Source organism: Catharus ustulatus, chromosome 5, assembly GCF_009819885.2.
Source record: "Catharus ustulatus isolate bCatUst1 chromosome 5, bCatUst1.pri.v2, whole genome shotgun sequence".
Classification (NCBI taxonomy): domain Eukaryota; kingdom Metazoa; phylum Chordata; class Aves; order Passeriformes; family Turdidae; genus Catharus; species Catharus ustulatus.
Window position 1 is genome coordinate 59,796,448 of NC_046225.1, and position 18,482 is coordinate 59,814,929.

An 18,482-nucleotide genomic window follows, 5' to 3' on the forward strand; every position below is an offset into this window, starting at 1 on the left:
AGTCAATGGTTTCTGCAGTTACACTGCAGGATAAAAAGCTGTGAGAGAAACACACTGTAGTGTGACCTGAGGAAACTTGCATGATGAGTTTAGGTTATTGAAGTCTGTGATATTCCTTGCTACATGTGTCTCTTAATTGGTGACTAAGAATGCTTGTCCAGTGGTTCAGGAAGGGATTTTGCTTGCCCACACCTGGCTTTATAAGGCCTTTACTACACGTTGTCCCAAACAGTAGTGGTTTGACAGCTTCTGCTTCATGTAACATGAAGTAATTTCCCACTGTTTCATATTGTGTGTGGAGATCCTGACATATTTTTGGACTGAGGAATCAAATCATTCACCTTGTCTGCCTCATTCAGCCACCAGCATCATAAACCACAAAGAGCCAAAACAGCCTCTTCTACAGTTGTTCATGGGAATAGTTACTTGGTAGTGATTTGGATGGTGTATTTGAAGAGCTGTTAACTCTCCTTTGCTCTGTGTGATGCTGTACTTCTCCACCTGCCCTTAACTGACCTGATTAAGTGGCATTAACTGGATACTCGACAGCTTCATGCATTCAGCATCTCAAGTGGCAATCGGGTATTTTCTCCTCTTTCATTCTCAATCTTTCTGATAAGTAATGAATGTTTTTTTGCTCTTCGTGTGAGGGAGGTGAGTGATCTTGACCTATGAGACTGATGTAAGAAATTTGGTACCAGGTAAGTAACTTTATACTAAGTTTTCCAGAATGCTGGTACTGAGGTTGATCTGTTTCCTGCAGAAGCTTCCCTCTTGCTGGAAATGCAGACTGTAATCACACCTTCTGTTTAAGAAATCGTATTCATGTATTCTTGACCTTGTAGGTCACTTGGCTGACATAAAGTGATTGTAGTTGTCTTTCAAAATAGTTTCATTAAGAGGGAAAAGTACTCTACTTATAGATCAGCTTGAAGTACTGAAGTTTCTTCTTTTGTCTTGCTTGAGACTTGTGGGAAGCAATGGATTATGGGTGTCAGGTCAAAGAAACTCACTAAACTGTGAGTGGAATAATGAACTCTGTTGAAGATTCTGCCTTTTCTCTTGTAGTTTATGGTTCTTGTGGAGAAAAATAATCTCAAACAGCTGATTTGAATATTTTTATTTTTTTCAGCTGCTTGATCTTAGTGCAGAATTTGTGCTCAGTTTGTTTTAAGGAATAAAATAGGGACATTCACTTTTTTCCTTTTTTCCTTTTTGCATAAAGTGAAGAGGTATCTCTGTTTTTAAAGCAGATAACAAATTTAGAAGTGAGAATTACTGTCTCTGGAAATAATGAATGTTTGCTTTTGCTAAGGAAGAGACATCGTGCTGGAATACAGAAGGAACAGAGTGATTCTAAGACAGGATAACTGCTCTTTAAGCCCATCTACCTTGTGTAAGAGCTCTTGTCTGTTCCCAGCATGATTCAGGATCTTGCCATCAGGTACTTTAAAAAAGTATCTGGTTTTCCTTTGTGGTGTTCTCCCTGCTCCCCAGCTCAGGTCAAACGTTGTTAGTAATGTGAATTTTAGAGAGTCTAATCAGGAATAAACTGTTATGAAAATCTCCCAGTAAATTCTCATATCTAGTATATGGTTGAATTTGAGTGCTATGTGAATTGTGTTCCACTTCAGATGAGTTCAAGTCCCACACTTTGAAGCTTACCGTTTTTACCATTTTCTGCTTTATCTTGGGCTATTTAATGATTGGGACGAAGTTTATCAAAAGTTTTTACAGATGCATGCTAATTGCTTAAGAAAAAAAGCCAGAACAGAAAAAAAAAAAAATCAAACCCCAATCACATCTGCTTAATATTTTGAATTGTGTCAAATACTAAAAGCAAGTCCCAGGGATTTTTTCCTGTTCTGCTCTTATATGTGACACCTTTTATCTGATGAAAATGCCCAATGTGAAGCTAAAATTTATGTTTAAGGTCTTTCTTTCTGTGTTTCTGCTTTTCTAATTTTCAGGGTGAAGTGAAAGGATTCAGCCTTTTTTAATCAAAAGTGAAACAGTTGCAAACTTTTGTCTATTCATTTCAGTGTATTCTGCAAGTTCAACAGATGTTGATTTAAATGATACAGAATCCAGGTTGGTTGCCCATGACCTTTAAGCTGGGATACACTGCCTACATGCCTTGAGCAATGTCATCTTTTCTTTTATTCGCTGAGCATGTTTAAGAACTGGTTTAAAATCACAGTTCAGCTGAGTTCTTTCAATCTAACAGAGCATCTGAGGCACTTGAAATTTCAGCCTTGAGCACCAGAAAATATTTTTTAGAGAAAGTGAGCATAGTTAAAAATTTGTATTTGAAGTAAAATTTTTAGATAGATAAAAGTTGGTTTCTTGTTTGTGTTGTTGGCTCTAAATTGTCTAATTTGCAAAACCAAATTCTGCCTGGATTGAAAAATGAAGACTTTTAGAGGGACTTGGGGTGGGGGGAGGGGTTAAAAACTAGGTATTCATAAAAATAAGCTGTAAATCTGTAAATTAAAGGTGAAAATACATGGCATAGGTATTATAAAATGCAAAAAAGTGAACTTAAGACAAATGTAAGGAATTAACTGCTATTGAGAAGGGTATGTTCCACTTATTTCATGCTAACATTGCAGTGCTTCTAGTATTACTAAAATGTTTTCAATGATCTAGTTTCAACATTTGTGTTAATGATATGTTTGAAAATAAGTATTTTGAAGAACTTGATACTGAGATTTATGGAGTTGATAAGTCTGATAGAAGAAGCTGTTCCTTCTGGAACTTCATTAGGTACAAAAAGTGCCAATTAATTTCAGCACAGTCTAGTTGCAGGATTTCAGTCAATTTCAAACTTCTAAATAATAGAAACCAATAAATAGTTTCTCAATAGCAAATAGTTTCTGAATAAGAGGAGCATGAATCTCCTGGGAGAGATGAATAACTTTTCTCCAGTTCATAATTTCAAAGCTAATTGTGGGGAATAGACAGGTTGTTTGAGTGACACAGAAATTATAATTGAAAAGAAACCTGAAAATTCCCTTGAAACTGATTCTTTTCTGAAACTCCTCTTCCTTGTAAAACTTAGTGTCAGGCATCAGTTTCATAGAATGCTCTGAAGGCTTGTGATTTCATTAGTTTGCAGTAGACTTACGGTGTAGCACAGAATCCTAAGCTTCAGTTTCTCAAAAACCTATCAGGCTAGGAATGTTTTTTGGGGCTTTTTGGGTTTGATTTTTTTTTTCCTTCTTTTTTTTTGTTGGGTTTTTTTTTTGGCTCAGTGGGCTGGTGTTTTCTGGTAACTGGTTTTTTTCTAACAGAAAAGCAGAAAGTCCAATGTTCTTTGATTCTGATAATCCAGGAAGTGTGCAAGACCTGTTTATTTGACTCCTAGACATTCTCCCAGATGCTGGTTGGATGAGTGATACTGCACAGTAGTACAAGAATGTTGTGACCTATTCATTGTTTCAGACTTACTGTGGACTTGACTTTTTTTGTGGTTTAGTGAACATCTGACTAGGCCTTCATGTAGAAGAAAAAATTTGTTTAACTATTCTCAACTTGTTAGGTAAAATAGCCAAACTTTTTAGTCCTCCTGTAAGTCTTAAAATGAAAATTAAGAAACAGTCACACGCTTTAGGTACGTGGCTTTCTGAAAGTGACAGTTGTTTCTGAGTCTTACTCTTGGCCATTATTCTCCTCATATTGTAAAACACTTAAATTGATACCAAATGAGGAAGTCATGAACATTTTTCCAAGCTGGATGTAATCTTCTTTTACACTGTCTTCCTCCCTCTGAATTTCCTGCTCTAAGGATGCAAGCTATGAACTGAATTATTGCCAGCAATGTTCTGAGTAACAGTTGGTGTCTAGCTAGCTGTGATGTAGAGTCTTGGAAAAAGAAAGGCAGGATAAGCTTCAGTCTGAAGAACATCAATATTCACACCAATTCCATATTTAAATGTCCCAGTGCAGCAACTGGGATTGGGTTACTGTTCAAAGAGAGTTTCAAGAGAGCAGAAATTAAGTTTTAGTAACTGTCACTTGGAAGCATTTTTCTCTCCCTATCCACAGAGCAGCATAGTCACTTCTGAAGTGTCTTCCTTATGCCTTTTTAAATAATAAATAACACAAATCTCTCAGATTATCTGGCTGCTGCATTAGAAATTAAATTACTTTTAATTTTGGCAGTGTCTGAAGGTACAGCAAAAGGTGTCATGTTGGGCTCTCCTGTTTACAAGTCTGCAAGGACACATTGGCATAGATTACTTTGGAGGATGGAGCTACTTCCCTTTTTATGAAACATCATTTTTCTTGCTGTGGTTTATAAGTACCTGAGCTCAGAGTTGATGCTAATTGCAGTCTTTATTTAACCTACAAAAACTTCCCCCTCCCACCCCGTTGGCTGCCACCCTTTTCTTTAAAATTGTGAACAATTGGGGGGGAAGGCACAACATTTCCTCTTTTTGTTCTGTGTCTGAGGTATGGCCAATGTCAGTCTTCCCCTTTGTATTCAGCTTAATGCTTGTAACTGCTTCATGTTACAGCTAATTCTTTTGATACACATGGTATTTATATGCTACTATTTAATCACTGTCGTCATCCCCACAATAAAGTACAGCATAGAGAGTTGAAATCAAGGATTTTTCTCCTATGTGAAAAGTAAGCAGTTAGAACTGACATGGTTCTGTAGTCTCATTTCAGGTTTTGGTCACCATGTCTTGCTGGCAGCAGCAGTGTCCCCAGCTGCTTTAGTTCTTGGAGTCAAGATTTGCAGAGAAGGAAAAGCATCATTTTAGCTATGGTTTGGAATTTGTATTGGAGTCTAAATAGAGGATTTCCTCCCTTTCATTTTGGAATCTCTGGTATGTTGGTTCCTGTTTGCTCAGGGAACTGAATCAATATGGTAAAGAAAATGAGTGTTTTAAGTTAAATGTTTAGAACTTTCTATTATAAGAGAACTTTTTAGTGCTATAAGCAAGAAATGGATCCAAGCTAGATAACATATTCAACAGAAGCCCCCTCTCTGCTTCATTCCTATGCAAAATCTGTCCTAAATCAAGTCTCAGTAATTTTTCTGCATGAAAAATGGATTGCTTTACCTGATAACCTGGCCGATACTTTGTCAAATAATGTATTTTAAGAATAGATATTCTGTAGTAACATTACAAACAGGAAAAATAAAATATTCGAATAAAGATATAATAATTTTTGCTTCTGTTGTCATACTTTATATCTTGAGTATTCCATCTAGCAAGTTATTTTTTTGGGTTTTTTCTTGTCATTTGTATAAATGGCAAGAAGGTGATTGAGTGGTTGATTACTGATTTACAGGTTTGTGTGTTTGAATTTTTGGGTTTTTTTTTTTGTTTTATTTTGTTGTGGGGGGTTTTTTGGGGGTTTTTTTGTTTGTTTTTGTTGGAGTTTTTTTTTGTTTTGTTTTGCTTTTTTTTAAATCCCAGTGCTTCAAGTTGTTTCATACTATAGTCAATCCTTTCCAAATTGTTGTAGTAGTAGATTTTAAAACATATACAGTGATGTCACGACTACAAGCCGCAGAGACTATAAGCCACATCTCCGGGTGTTGGCAACATTTCATTCTTTGTCCATACATAAGCAGCACCTGATTACAAGCTGCTCTGTCGTTCGAGGACCCACATGCAACAAAGTTGCCAATTAGTAACAGAATCACGAGATCATGGGGTTTACTGGCTTGGCTTGGGCCGTGCGGGCTCAGCCCGCTCGGGGCTGCCAATGGGGCCGGGTGGCCCAGCTCGGCGCTGCCACTCGGTGGGGCTGCTCGGGGCCGACCGCTGCTGCCGCTGGGCTCACTCGCCCCGGCCCGGCGCTGCCTTGCGGCGGCAGGCGGGGACAGAGCCTGCCTGCTCCTGTGGCAGTGACGGCAGGCGGGGGTGGGAGCCCCCCCGCCTGTCCTGGGCCATGGGGATGGCAGCACGGAGCCCCCCGCCTCTCTTCGCCCCCCATGCTGCCGGCACAGAGCCCGCCTCCACCCGCTGCGCAACACAGTAACCAATTTGTAACAATCCCGCAATCCCGAGTTTTACTGGCAGGTGCTCAGCTTGGCACCTCAGCTGCCCTTCCAGGCTTGGAAATTTCAGAAAATTTTTCACATATTAGCCGCTCCTGAGTGTCAGCCACATTTCCAGGGTGTGAGTAAAATTTTAGTCAAAATGGTGCGGCTTATAATCGTGAAATTACTGTGTATATGTATAAGTAGAATCAAACTAAAACAAGCCACCATCAACAGCAAAAACCTGGTGACTTTGAGATTTATGACAATATATAAGCAAGACAAAAGTTATTAATCCTTTTGTACTTGGTGAGGACAGTGGGCAAAGAGCACGACTGCTGACTTGTGGAAGCAAGGGAGAGGTAAAAGAAACAGACACAGACGTTAATGCTTAATTTAACTTTCTCTCTTAAACACACTGCCCCACTCCTATAAAATATTGAAATAACTACAGAGTATTCGCCTTTAACAAGTTGTAAGGGAATTTGTTTATATCCTAATGGTGGGATAAAGGTAATGAAGTATAATAAAAAAAAAAACTGATGTAATTATTTTATGTTTTTTCAAGATTTTGAATTAGGGCTACAGAAAACTCATAAAATATTTTCTAAATAATTGAGAGTGGCCTGATATTTCAAAGGAGCTTGGTGCTGGCTGAGTAATAAACACATACTCTTAAGAGGTTTGAGTTTCTGATGTAATTATTTTTATTTTCCTGTCACTTGGAAACAAAAAAGGTGCAAAAGTTTGGAGGACGTAAGCATTTTTCAGGTAAACCAATTCTCTTCTGTAGTGGTAAATAATGGTAGGCAATAACACAGTGCAAGCTGCACCTGGAAAATATAGGTGTGTACTTCAAAAGGCTGTAAATGAACATGATTAGAAGCTAAAAGATGACTGAACATGAGCTCCAAGTTCCTTTCCTGTGGAAGGGGTAACTTGTAAGAAAGGCAGATGACTTTTTCTTTTTTAAGTATGCCAAAACAAAATAACTGCTTCACAGTCTTGCACCTGTATTAATGATAAATAATATTTATCAGTAAATACAGAAGCACTATTGAGAGAGAATTTGAAGAAAAGTGTTTTCTTTTAAGGAAACTCCAACTGGTGCTTTGTCTGCCTGGCGTACATTTTAAAAAATAATTAAGGGCAGTTCTAATACTTGACAAAACCAGTGAAGCGGAATTCTGTCTGTGGTATGATTTGTTTTAATCTGAGGTAGCTGTCTTTGTAAGGCAAACCACAAAATTTCCTTCAGATACACTCCTGTACTGGGCCAAGCTAAACAATGCAGTCATGGAAATGTACAGAATGTGGAGAAGGAAGTTTTTTATTTCGATACAGTACTATTTTGAATTACACATTTTTTTCAAAAGGAATCACTTTTCAGGTGCATGAAACAGGGCAAAGTTACAAGGATAGTGGAGGGAAATTGAATTAAATTTTCTCATGGTAAAGTCAGTTGTGTCAGTGAATTTTAGCTCAGAACTTTGTGTGTTATACCTTGGCATGAAGTTACTGCTACTTAAATTAAAGTGTGTATGGGGTCAAGGGGGCAGGTAATGGAGAAGGTTGACTGCTTGGTTGGGGCATAAACCAGTCTTTCAGTCCTTAATAATTTCTTTCCAATGTGATTTTTAGATTCTGAAAGTCCTCATACAAATGACATAAATCTCATAGATCAAAAAATACCAACTCTAAATACAGGTTGTATGACTTCAGAATGGGAGGAGAATTCATATGTCAGCTAGTTAAGTGTTTAGAGGCAAATGCAGGAACAGAACTTGAACTCTTGAGTTGTTATCAAGTCTGTGTAACAAATGGGTAAAGTAACAGTAGCTGTTACCAAAAAATAAAAGAAGGTAGTTTAATTTTAACGCTGTGTCTGGCAGTACAATGCTCAATCTCATTAAATGTAATCTTATCCTTTGGCTTTTCCTTATTACATTTTAAAGGCCATTTATTAAATTTTGCAGCCTTTTAAGAATTGAAATCAGCAGTTCTGAACCTACCTTCAAATTACAGTAATTTCACGATTATAAGCCGCACCATTTTGACTAAAATTTTGGTCCGAACTCGCAAGTGCAGCTTATAATCAGGTGCGCCTTATATATGGACAAAGAATGAAGAGTTGCTGTTTTAGTTTGAAGGACAGATGTCTGCTGAGAAAGGCAGGAGCTTCTCATTGAAATGGAGAATGTAAAACCCCTCCCTCCAAATTATTAGAATTTTGAAATCAAGGGGTTTTCAGGCAAAAATATGGGAATTAGGAATAACAGTTCTTTTCTAGGGAAATTAAAATAGAAATACAGTACTACAAAGAAACAAACCCCAAACCCTGACAAAGTCAGAGTACAACCTGACACCCTGTCAGGTAGGGTGTTGGTAGCAGTCCCATTAAATGGTGGCTGCATCCTCCTGCAGTGACAGATGTGATTCAGTTGGAGCAGTGCTCCTGTAGAAGGTGCAGTTTCCCTGCGGAGGTCCAGTGGTGATGTGGAGAAATCCGGTTTTCCTCTGGAGTCCAGTGGAGAAAGGGGCTACCTTAGTGTCCCAAAACCTCTGTTTTTATCTTGGTAAGAAATGTTGGGCTCTTCCCCCTGGCTGGAGCAACTTCCAATGGGATGCAGTAATTTTATCAGTCCCACAGTGGGACTCAGTGGCCATTAGCAGAAAAGGACTGGCTGGAGGAAGGATGGGTTGTGAAAAGATAAAGAACAATTCCCCACCTGGTTTCAATGGATGGCCCATTAGCAGAATATCTCCCACGGAGATAAGGATCACTGCCCCCACCCTGAACAGATGGTGATAGAATAGATACCTTTTATCACACTCTGTATTGTAACCCAGATGTGCGGCTTATAATCAGGAGATAACTGAAAGCAACATTAATGGAATAATGCTTGTAATGTGCAATTTTTTCTTCAACTTTTGTTTTCTCTGCTGAAAATATTAAATTCAAAAAACAAGGAGGATACATGAATCTTCATTGCTGTTGCTTAACAGGATCTTAAGTAGGAGTAGGCATGAGGCCTGATTTTATGTAAGAAGCTATATAACAAGTGTTTTGGACTTCAGTAAAGCAGCTTGAACTACCATAATTCAGAAGTGATTCTTGATGTAGTAAGCCACAAAGTGAAGGGTGATAGAAGTAAACTTTTAGGGGCACAGGAGTTGTGATGGTTTCAACATACACTGCTGCTAACTTTCTTAGGTGATTAACAAAAGAGTGTTTTACAGAGCTTCAAGGTTTTTTTTTCCTACAGTGCCTCCAGAGGCTATAGTACTTGAAGCTGAAAGTCTCATTTAATTTTAGTAAAAATAGACGTGCATGCCATGTCCTCCAAAGCAGTGTGCAGCAGTCTTACCCTGTGCCTAGCTGGTGATATGCTGGAAAAGAAGGGAGGAAGCCCAATTTAGCTTGCACCTGCCCAGAGTCTTCCAAATTCCTTCACACACAGTGCAACTTAGGACAATAGGATCTCATCCAAAGGGTAACCTTTCACATTATATGAAAAGTAGAGCAGTAGCTTTGAATCAGATGAGCAATATTGATAAGCAGCTCCCTCTTTCATTTAAATTTTTTCTATCCCTGTAAGTAGCACTCATCTACTGTTTCTTATATGCATCTAGAGGTACCAATAAAAGTCTTTGTGACAGAAACATATCAAACCAGAAATGAATTTATTTAGAAGTATTTGCACTTTTATTTTTGGGTAGATGAACTGATAAAAAACCTCTACTTTCCTGAACTGGAAAAGCTGCAGCAGATCAGAAGAGGGGAGAGCAAGTATAAACATTTTTTTAGGTGGCTTGCTATGACATTGGTGTCATTATTATAGTTTGTACAAGTTTTGTGAGGCACCTCTTGAGATTTAGTATGGTTGTGTCCTAGCACTGAGTAAAACAACAAATAAATAGTGGTTTGTTAAATTTTTTCTACTGAAAATGGTTACATTTTTTTAGTAATATGTCCTAAATATAGGCTTTAAAAAAAAAAGAAAGCCTTGTAGCTAAAGCCGTAGAATTGGATTACTTCTTAAACAGAAACGAGGAAAGGGGAAGAAAAAAATACTGGTAAAAAACAACGAAACAAAAAGTCGAAGGGGAAAGAAAATATATCTGCTTTTATGAAATGGACTTTCATTTGAAAAGAACCTACAAATCCAGGAGTTAATATGGTCATATACAAGATTAGAGGAATCAAGAAATTAATGTGATGTAGACTACACCAAACCTATAAAAAACTTAATACAGCCTGTGCACATAATTGCTATCCCCTTTCCCAACTGTAAAGTAAGCCCTACCCCTATCTTCAGAGCTGCCAAGTGGTTAATTTGGGAAAACAATAGCCAATGTATAACTAAACCTGTCTGACCTCAATTTGTATTGTATAACTGTTCAATTACTATATATGTCCAAAGTTTACCTATAGCAACTTTGCATTAAAATTTGTGTAAATCTTGACTTTGTGATTTTTCTCTAGGCTTAGTGCAGCATAGACTATCCATTGCTCCCACAGTGACAGGGACTGTGTGATTACTTCTGAGTTTGTGAATGGAGAAGGCTTTTATAATTCACAGCCATGCAGCTTCTGCTGAGGAGTAGGATGAAGAAAGGCTGTATCTGGTCATAAGGAAGAGTCCCTGTGTATTTACATGAGTGCCTCTGAGTGTGTATTAGGGGCACATGGTTGGAAGCTCCCATGGAATATATCCTTTTAATTATTACTCTGTTTTATTCATGATGAAGAATTTTACAGCCTGTACTGTTCATATGTGGCACTCTAATATGTAGATAGGCTTTAAGATGTTTCAGACTCTAAGTAATTTTCAGTGATAAAACATTATGGAAAACTTTATGATTTCAACTTTGTGAGCAGCTGAAAGATAACTTCTCTTCAAGATTGTGAATAAAAACTTGTGAAGACAGTCTAAAGACTTCCTTTGGACTTAATAATCCTGTTTTAAATCTGAGTAAACTGGTAGAGACACTTAACATACTGGAATTAATTCACAAAGTATTGTTTTTTTCAATTGCTCGATAGTGGTAATTGCTCTTCACCTCTCATTTTCTTTGGCTTTATAAAATAGTTAGTAGGATAACTCAATAAAAACCTTGCCATAGACCGTTGGCCCATATGAGACTTCTCTGATTTATACAAGACAGCATAGCATCCCACTTCTAGTTCTGTTGTGCTACCCCCATCTTGGGGGTGGGATGTAAATCAGTGACTATTAAGCCCACAGAAAATTACTCAGTTATTCAAGTTCCTCATTTCCCTTGGGATCCTGCATTCCACCTCATGGCTGCTGTGGCCAAGACCACTGTTAACTGTCACATCACTGATTCCCTCTTACTTGATGCTGAATAGCAGCTGGATAGTGCCTCCCCTTTGAGCTTGTCCATCATCTCAGGCAGGTTTGACCTCCAGACACCGCAGAATCCCCTGAGTTGCTTGTGCACTGGCGTGTTGCATATCCAACATATGTCTGGGTGGCATATGTCTGGTGGAAGCCTTTTTTTTCTTTTTTTTTTTTTTTTTTTGTGGTGGTGGTTTTTGGGAGGTAGTTTTGTTTTTTGAAGACTTTATCTACTTGCCTTTGACTGACAGTCTGTAATAGATGTTCACTGTGATGTTCACCTGGTTGAATCCTGACCCGTAGATTTTTAACTGTCCTGTAGCCCATTCCACACTTACCCATTTAAGTTAAAATCTAAGCACTGTCCTTGACTTTATCACTTCCCCTGTCTTAAAAACCAGTATCTATCCTGTGCAGTTGTGTGAACTGTCTCACCAGGAAGATTGTTACATTCTCTGGTTTATAATCCCTGGTGCTTGCTTCCTGTGCTGAATGGGTTCATGTACAGCTATTTAAGGTGTGTCCCTGCTTCTGCCACTTCTTCAGGAGATTGTAAGGGCCTTGTGTGCATTTACAGTAATTTCATGACTATGAGGCACACCCTTTTGACTAAAATTTTGGTCCGAATCCGGAAGTGCGCCTTATAGTCCGGTGCGCCTTATAGTCCGGTGCGCCTTATATATGGACAAAGTTAAGACATTTGCCAACCCGGAAGTGCAAGCCCGCAACAGCCCTGAGCCGAGCAGAGCCTGCCCAGCAGCGGTATCGGGGCACCGCCGGCATGAGGTGAGCCTGGCGGCATTGGGGCAGTGCTGGTGCAGGTGGAAAGCTGGCAGCGGCGAAGCAGCCCAGGTGGCAGGGGGGAAAGCATGGCGCTGTAGCCCGGGCTGGGGGGGAAAGCTAGCGGCGTCGGGGCAGCGCCAGCGCGAGGCGAGCCCAGCAGCATCAGGGCAGCGCCAGCGCAAGGTGAGCCCAGTGGCATCGGGGCAGCGCCGGTGCCGGGACGGGGGCACGGGGCTCCCGGAGTGGCATGTGGCTCCTGGAGCGTCAGGGTGGCGTGGGGCTCCTGGAGCAGCACGCAGCTCCTGGAACACCAGGCTCCCAGAGCAGCATGAGGCTCCCGGAGCGCCGGGGGGGTGCGGGGCTCCCGGCGCAGCAGGGGGCACCCGGAGTGCCGGGGCAGCGTGGGCCTCCCGGAGTGGCACGGGGCTGCTGGAGCACCGGGGCGGCGGAGGGAGGGAAGGAGTGGGCTGCCGCAGAAGCTGTAAGCCGTAGCCACCCCGAGCCAACCCAGAAGTGCGAGCCGCGGCCATGCCACAGCAGCCCCAAGCCGCCCTGAACCGCGGCAGCCCCAAGCTGTGGCCCGCCCCAAGCCGCCCCAAACCGCCGCGAGCCGCGCCTTGCCAGCCGGCGCCAGGGGTGGGCGAGAGTGCCGAGGCCCACGCACGGGGAGGGCGCTTGGGGCTGCGTCTAAAGGCTACACCAATCTGTGAAAAATGTTTGCAAATTGAGCACCTGCCAGTAAACCCCACGATCGCGTGATTCCATTACCAATTCTTTACTTTGTTGCACACGGCACGGATCTTCGCCGCAAAAAAAAAGTGCGCCTTATAGTCCAGTACGCCTTACATATGGGAAAAGATGGGAATTTTGCCGACTCTCAGAGGTGCGCCTTATAATCCGGTGCACCTTATAGTCGTGAAATTACTGTACCCTCTCTGCCATTCTCTTCCTTTCTAGGTAGGCTTCAGTCTCCACTTTCCTGACAAAACTAGTTTGAAGACCTCATGAGGCAAGCCTGTTGGCAATGATGATTTGCATTATCAAATAGGTCCTGTCTTTCTCAAAGGATCCTGATGTCGTAAGAGTTGAAGTCCTGCCTGCAGCCCCATAGTCAGATGTTGATCCAACAGGATGTTTGTTTTTCCTAGGAAAGCCTTCACCTTGGATCAACACCTGGGCTCTGTTATTTATTACACTGGCACCTCATGTCATTCACCAGTGCTCCTGTAGCTAGCTCTGGTCTGCTGAAGCTCACTTTTGGCAGTATCATGGTGGCTAGGTAGATGGATAACATCGTATTTTCAACAGCCAGAGGAGCCATAAGAGTTTCTCTGTAGCTTTCTGCGTTTGGATGAGGGGCCAGGGCTGAACTACTAAGACAGCCAGTCTAGCTGCTGGGCAGAAGCCCCATGGGAGTCTACAGTTACTGTCACTTTTTGCTTCCTTTTGGTGGCCTTGGCTGTGATCCATGGCTTATATGCTAAACCTGATAGAACTTGTTCCTGGGCTGTTTGCCCTTTTGGGACCCAAAGAGCTACCGATGGAAAAAGAGAGCCCCCTTCCTGTTGCTGGAGGCCACAGCTTCAGCCTCCCTCCTCATGGGGATTCTGGTCCCATCCCAGTCCTGAGTGAGGAAAGCAGTATTGTTGGTGGGGGAAAGGCAGGATGGAGAGTTATTATGGGGAGGTTGGGGGAAAACCGAACAAAACTGTTCACAGCTTTATTCAAAAATACAAACTATTGAAACTTGTAACTGGGTTAAGAGACTAGCTCTATCACAAATTTTTACTTTTAAAGACTGTTGAAGGAACCTATCTTAGATTTTAAAGGATGTCAGATAATAAAGAAAGCTGATTCTTTCTACATGAAGATAGAATAAATGTATTAGAGAAAGAGGAAGAGTTTGATGGATCAGTATTGCAAGATATGGAGCCAAGGGTTGCTTTTCAATGTGGAGCTAGGAAAGTCAGGTCTCAAGTAACAGTTTTGAAAGGCAGTCTGGAATCAGAGGCAATCAGCCATCATGAGACAGCAAATTCTCTAAAACTATTTTGAAGCAAATTTTTTCCACTAGTGAATAATAAAAAATATAAGCAAACTGTATTTCTGACTGGTTTCTGTAGGCTCTGCAGGTTCTGGAGAGTTCCAAAGCTGCTACTACTGTTTGCTTAAGCGTACTGGCTCAAGACGAAAAAGATTTATTGAACTGCTTGTGTCCAGATGGTTACATTTTAGGGAACAGTGCCAGCATTTATTCATCAGTACTAGAAACTAAGATAAATCTTCATGTTTAGGTTAAACTAAAATTGTACCAATTCTGCTGAAAGGCAGTAGTACTTTGTGGAGCATGGAAGTAACACAGGTGCTTTCTGGGAAAATTTTAGCCTAAGGTCTGAAAAAAGATTCTCTTGATGTTCTTAGGTTGTACAAGTAAATGTTCTTTTAAAAGAGGGCATCCAGCCTCAAAAGATGAGGAAACAAATGATTGGGCAGGGTAAGTCTGTTGTGGCTCTTTGGAGAAATTCTGTAGTACTTCAGGAAGAGAAGCAGTCCTTTGGATGGGTAGGATGGAATTGAGTTTGGTGAATTAACCAAGAAGCAGGCTGATGTATCCTTTCCTCAGGGTAAGAAAAAAAAACAACAAAAAACCATCTCCCATGGTGTGCTAATTGCCATCTTTAATACAAGCTGTATGGAAGTGTGTGTGGAGCTTGCATTTTTCCTTGACCGACTGCTGTTCACAGAGCTGGGTTTTCTGCACTCGTGGTTGTGCATAGGCAGGAGCAGGTAGGTATATCTAGGTAGGGCAGACAGATAAGGACAAAAGTAAAGGCAGAAACAAATACCACCCTCCAGGAAGGTGGGAATGGTGGTAGGTGTCCAAAGACCAAGGAAGTTTTGGGTGCTGACTAGGATGGTAAACAAGCTTCCTGTTTGATTGACGAAGTCCTGAAAAATAGGAGTTACTGTTTGCTCTTTTGAAATAAGAGTTGTCTCCAGGAGCCGCTTCATTCATTTCCTTACCCAGGGACAGTAACTTGGCAGAACGTAACTAGCTGCTGACCTAAAATGGCTTACAGTCTGTAACATTAATGGCAATACACATGGCGTGTTTTCTATTTCCGCTCTGTGTTTGGAGGATTGCTGTCTTAACTTCAGGCTTCATCTCTCTTGCCTTTTTTGTCTGTAACCCTTTGAAGCCAGAAGAGCAGGGAATTTGTGCAATGCTAATACGATGTGAATTTATATTACATTGAATCTAAGAGTTGCTGGATGATGCTTTAAGGTAAATTTTAGTGTGTGTCTAGCCTTTGGGCTTTTTGCTTTCTAGTTCTTGTGGGCTGTTGAAGGGATGTGTGTATATATATTTGTTAGAGGACAGTGGTTTTGTCATTTATTTTGTCCCTAAATGTATACATTTATTACAAAGAAAAGTGGAAAATGAAATCCCCATAGTTCAAGATCTAAAGATATAAATCAATTTATAGCTCAAATAGCAGATTTGTAGAGATTGCAATTGATTCACAGTACAGTCCATTTATTAAAATTACTTTGCAATGCAAATTTCAACAAAATCTGACTTATCAAACTGAAAAGCTCCTATGTGTTACAGTATCTTCCCTTGTCTACTTCAAATACAGTACATATTTATTCTTCCTTATACTAGTGTACATACAATCTAAACCAAAAAGTAAATAAAACTTTTGGTGAGAGAACAGGATGCTGTGTTGTTGTAAAAGGCATCACATGATGAGCAAATTTCATGATTCTGAATGTTCATTATTGATGGCAGTTGTTTCCTGAAGATTTTAGTATCTTTTATGTGATATGATGATAAAATGGTGTTGCAAAGTTCTGGTCTAGCAAAATAGCTATAGACAGGCCTTCGGTATAAAGAATGAGAACCTTCAAATGCTGCTTTCAATTATCCTCTTATTTTCAAATAAGCTTATTATTTGGAAGGAGAAAGGGGGGCACTTTGAAACTGTTTCTATATTGAACAAAACTTCTGTTATATTGATGCTGTAAATTGTCACCATATTTCATCAGTTGTCATGCACTTTTTTGTGGGGGTGGGGTTTTTAAAAATTTAGTTCATTTATTTATATATCCATCATTTCATTTGCTCTGTGTCTCATCACCCTTATTGAAGTATTTAATTTTTATCAAATACCTAAACAGACTAGCTGGTAAATCTGTAAAATAATTGGATTTATCTAATCCTCAATTTTAAAACGTTTTTGTATGGATACAGAGGACTAGAGAGCACTGTCATGGTGTCAGAAGCAAAAGAAGCTTGATTTTTTTTCCTATTTGTCATAATATTAGCCTGCTCAGATTATATAGTTCCAAGAGATCATGAGAAGTTTCTGATCTTGAAGTTTTCTTTTTTTTCCTTTCATTTTTTTCCTCTCTTTGTACATGACTCAGATTCTCGGGCTAAGAGAGAAACTCCTTCACTTGCTTAGAGCTATGAGGCTAATCCTCCCACCTTTAGGATTCTGTGGTGGTTATTTTAAGTCTAATGAGGTTGTTGGGGCATGGCTTAATAGGCTGATTGTGGGCAGATGGCAGTTGCCTTGTCTTATTTTTATCTTCTAATGCTGTTGAGTAGTACTACAGTGGAAGGAGTAAATATTTGTTTGATAAATGTAACAATTTTTGGAATTGCTCTGAGAATTTGAGGATACTTATTACCAGTTTTCTGGAATTTGCTTTGTTTTAAGACACCTTTGATTTACTGTTTTAAATGTTTCTTTTGTCTCCAGGTTTTGAAAGTATTTTAGAAGGGCTTTATGGACCAAGGCTACGAAGAGACCTCAGTTTATTTGAAGGTAAATGAGCCAGCTTTTAGTGCAACGACATTAACTTACTGGTTTTTCCTTCAGCTAAAGGTAGTTTAAGGTATATATCTTGAATTTTAAAACAGAAATCTTCCAATGCTTTTCTTTCCAATATTCATTTATTCATTTTCTTATCAATGCTGTGCAAAAGCAAAACACTAGGTAGAATGATACCTAGGTTTTGTTCCCCTACAGGGGAATTTGGATTAGCTAAGCTTTTCTGCAAAGCTCTCGTGAGAAAGACTTACTCTTCTGGAAGAGTGCATCTACTACTTTGGTTTTGAACATCTTTTAGAAAGAGCAGACAAGCTGCTCAGCTTCCTATTGACATTAATTGGTAAAAGGAAGGTAGTGGATGCTAGTTTGGTCTTGCAGTGGTCAAGGAAGTTTATGCTTTTTATGTATTAATTTTTTTCCCATCTTTATTGTACATACATGAAGTTTTTAATTTTTATAATACTTTACATATATATATATTTATAAAGTCATAGTATGTTTAAGAGTGTGTGTGTGTGTGTATATACACATATATACCTTTTCTGTTGCCCTTACAAGACCTAGCATTAATTCAAATTGGTTTGGTTTTGCTGGAATAGCTGTCAGTAACACATAAGTCCTTAGTTAAGTATGGAATGATTTATCTGTCTTTGACAACATGCAAAAAATTGCTTAGGAGTGTTGAAAGAGTTGTTTTGCCAGGTTCATTTTATGACTTAAAAGAATGTTCTTTCTGTTATCAAACCTTAAAAATCTTCCATCTCATTTCTTTACAATTCATTTCCTGATGGTGTAATTTGTAAAACATATAATTTATTTAGTGCTAGTACATGAGGCAGATGTGTATCTTTGTTTAAAATACTTTTGGAGCAGTTACTGTAACTTGGTTAAGGTTTGGTCCCGTTCATAATGTGCAAGTTGCTGTATCATGTGCATAACACAGTACTTTCATGGGGAAGGGGGTGAATTTGGAATACTACTTTGCTTTCAGAATATTTTTTCCTGTCTCAAGCTAGGCATACCACTAATATGACATAAAAACATTTATGAAATATGTACAGTTGGATTAAAGCTTTTTTTCATGACTAGTATTCTCATCTGCAGTGATAAGCAAGCACATTTGAAAAGGAAACAGGATATTGTTATAAGTGTGCAGTATCTTTTTTTTATTTTCTGATTGCAATTCCAATACATTGTATGATTGGGCTTTACACTGATGAGTAGTTAAAGCTTTATTTTTTGTATCAAAGAGTTTACATTTTCTTTCTTTTCTTTTTCTTTTTTTCTTTTGGATGAGAAGGCAGCAAGTACTGAGCTAATGAGGTAGTGGCCAAAGTCTAAGCTACAGTTAAAGGGGCATGATATGCCACACAGTAAAGTTTATATTGCTCCTTTGGAGTTCATGTGTGCAGGTATTTGAGCTGTCTTAGGGGTAAAGTTTTAACTTATTTGAATCATGCTGTTGAAGATTTCTTACCTGTTTAAAATCTG

The 18,482-nt window shown here is 39.5% G+C and overlaps 1 protein-coding gene across 6 annotated transcripts in view; it reads left to right on the forward strand.

Moving 5' to 3' along the window:
- LCORL (ligand dependent nuclear receptor corepressor like) overlaps window positions 1-18,482 on the forward strand; it is an 81,341-nt gene that overhangs the window by 10,887 nt on the left and 51,972 nt on the right. For all 6 annotated transcript variants that reach the window (XM_033059801.1, XM_033059800.1, XM_033059804.2 and 3 more), the window contains exon 2: window positions 16,920-16,985. In XM_033059801.1, coding sequence (XP_032915692.1) covers window positions 16,920-16,985 — 66 coding nt within the window. The remainder of the gene's footprint in view (window positions 1-16,919; window positions 16,986-18,482) is intronic.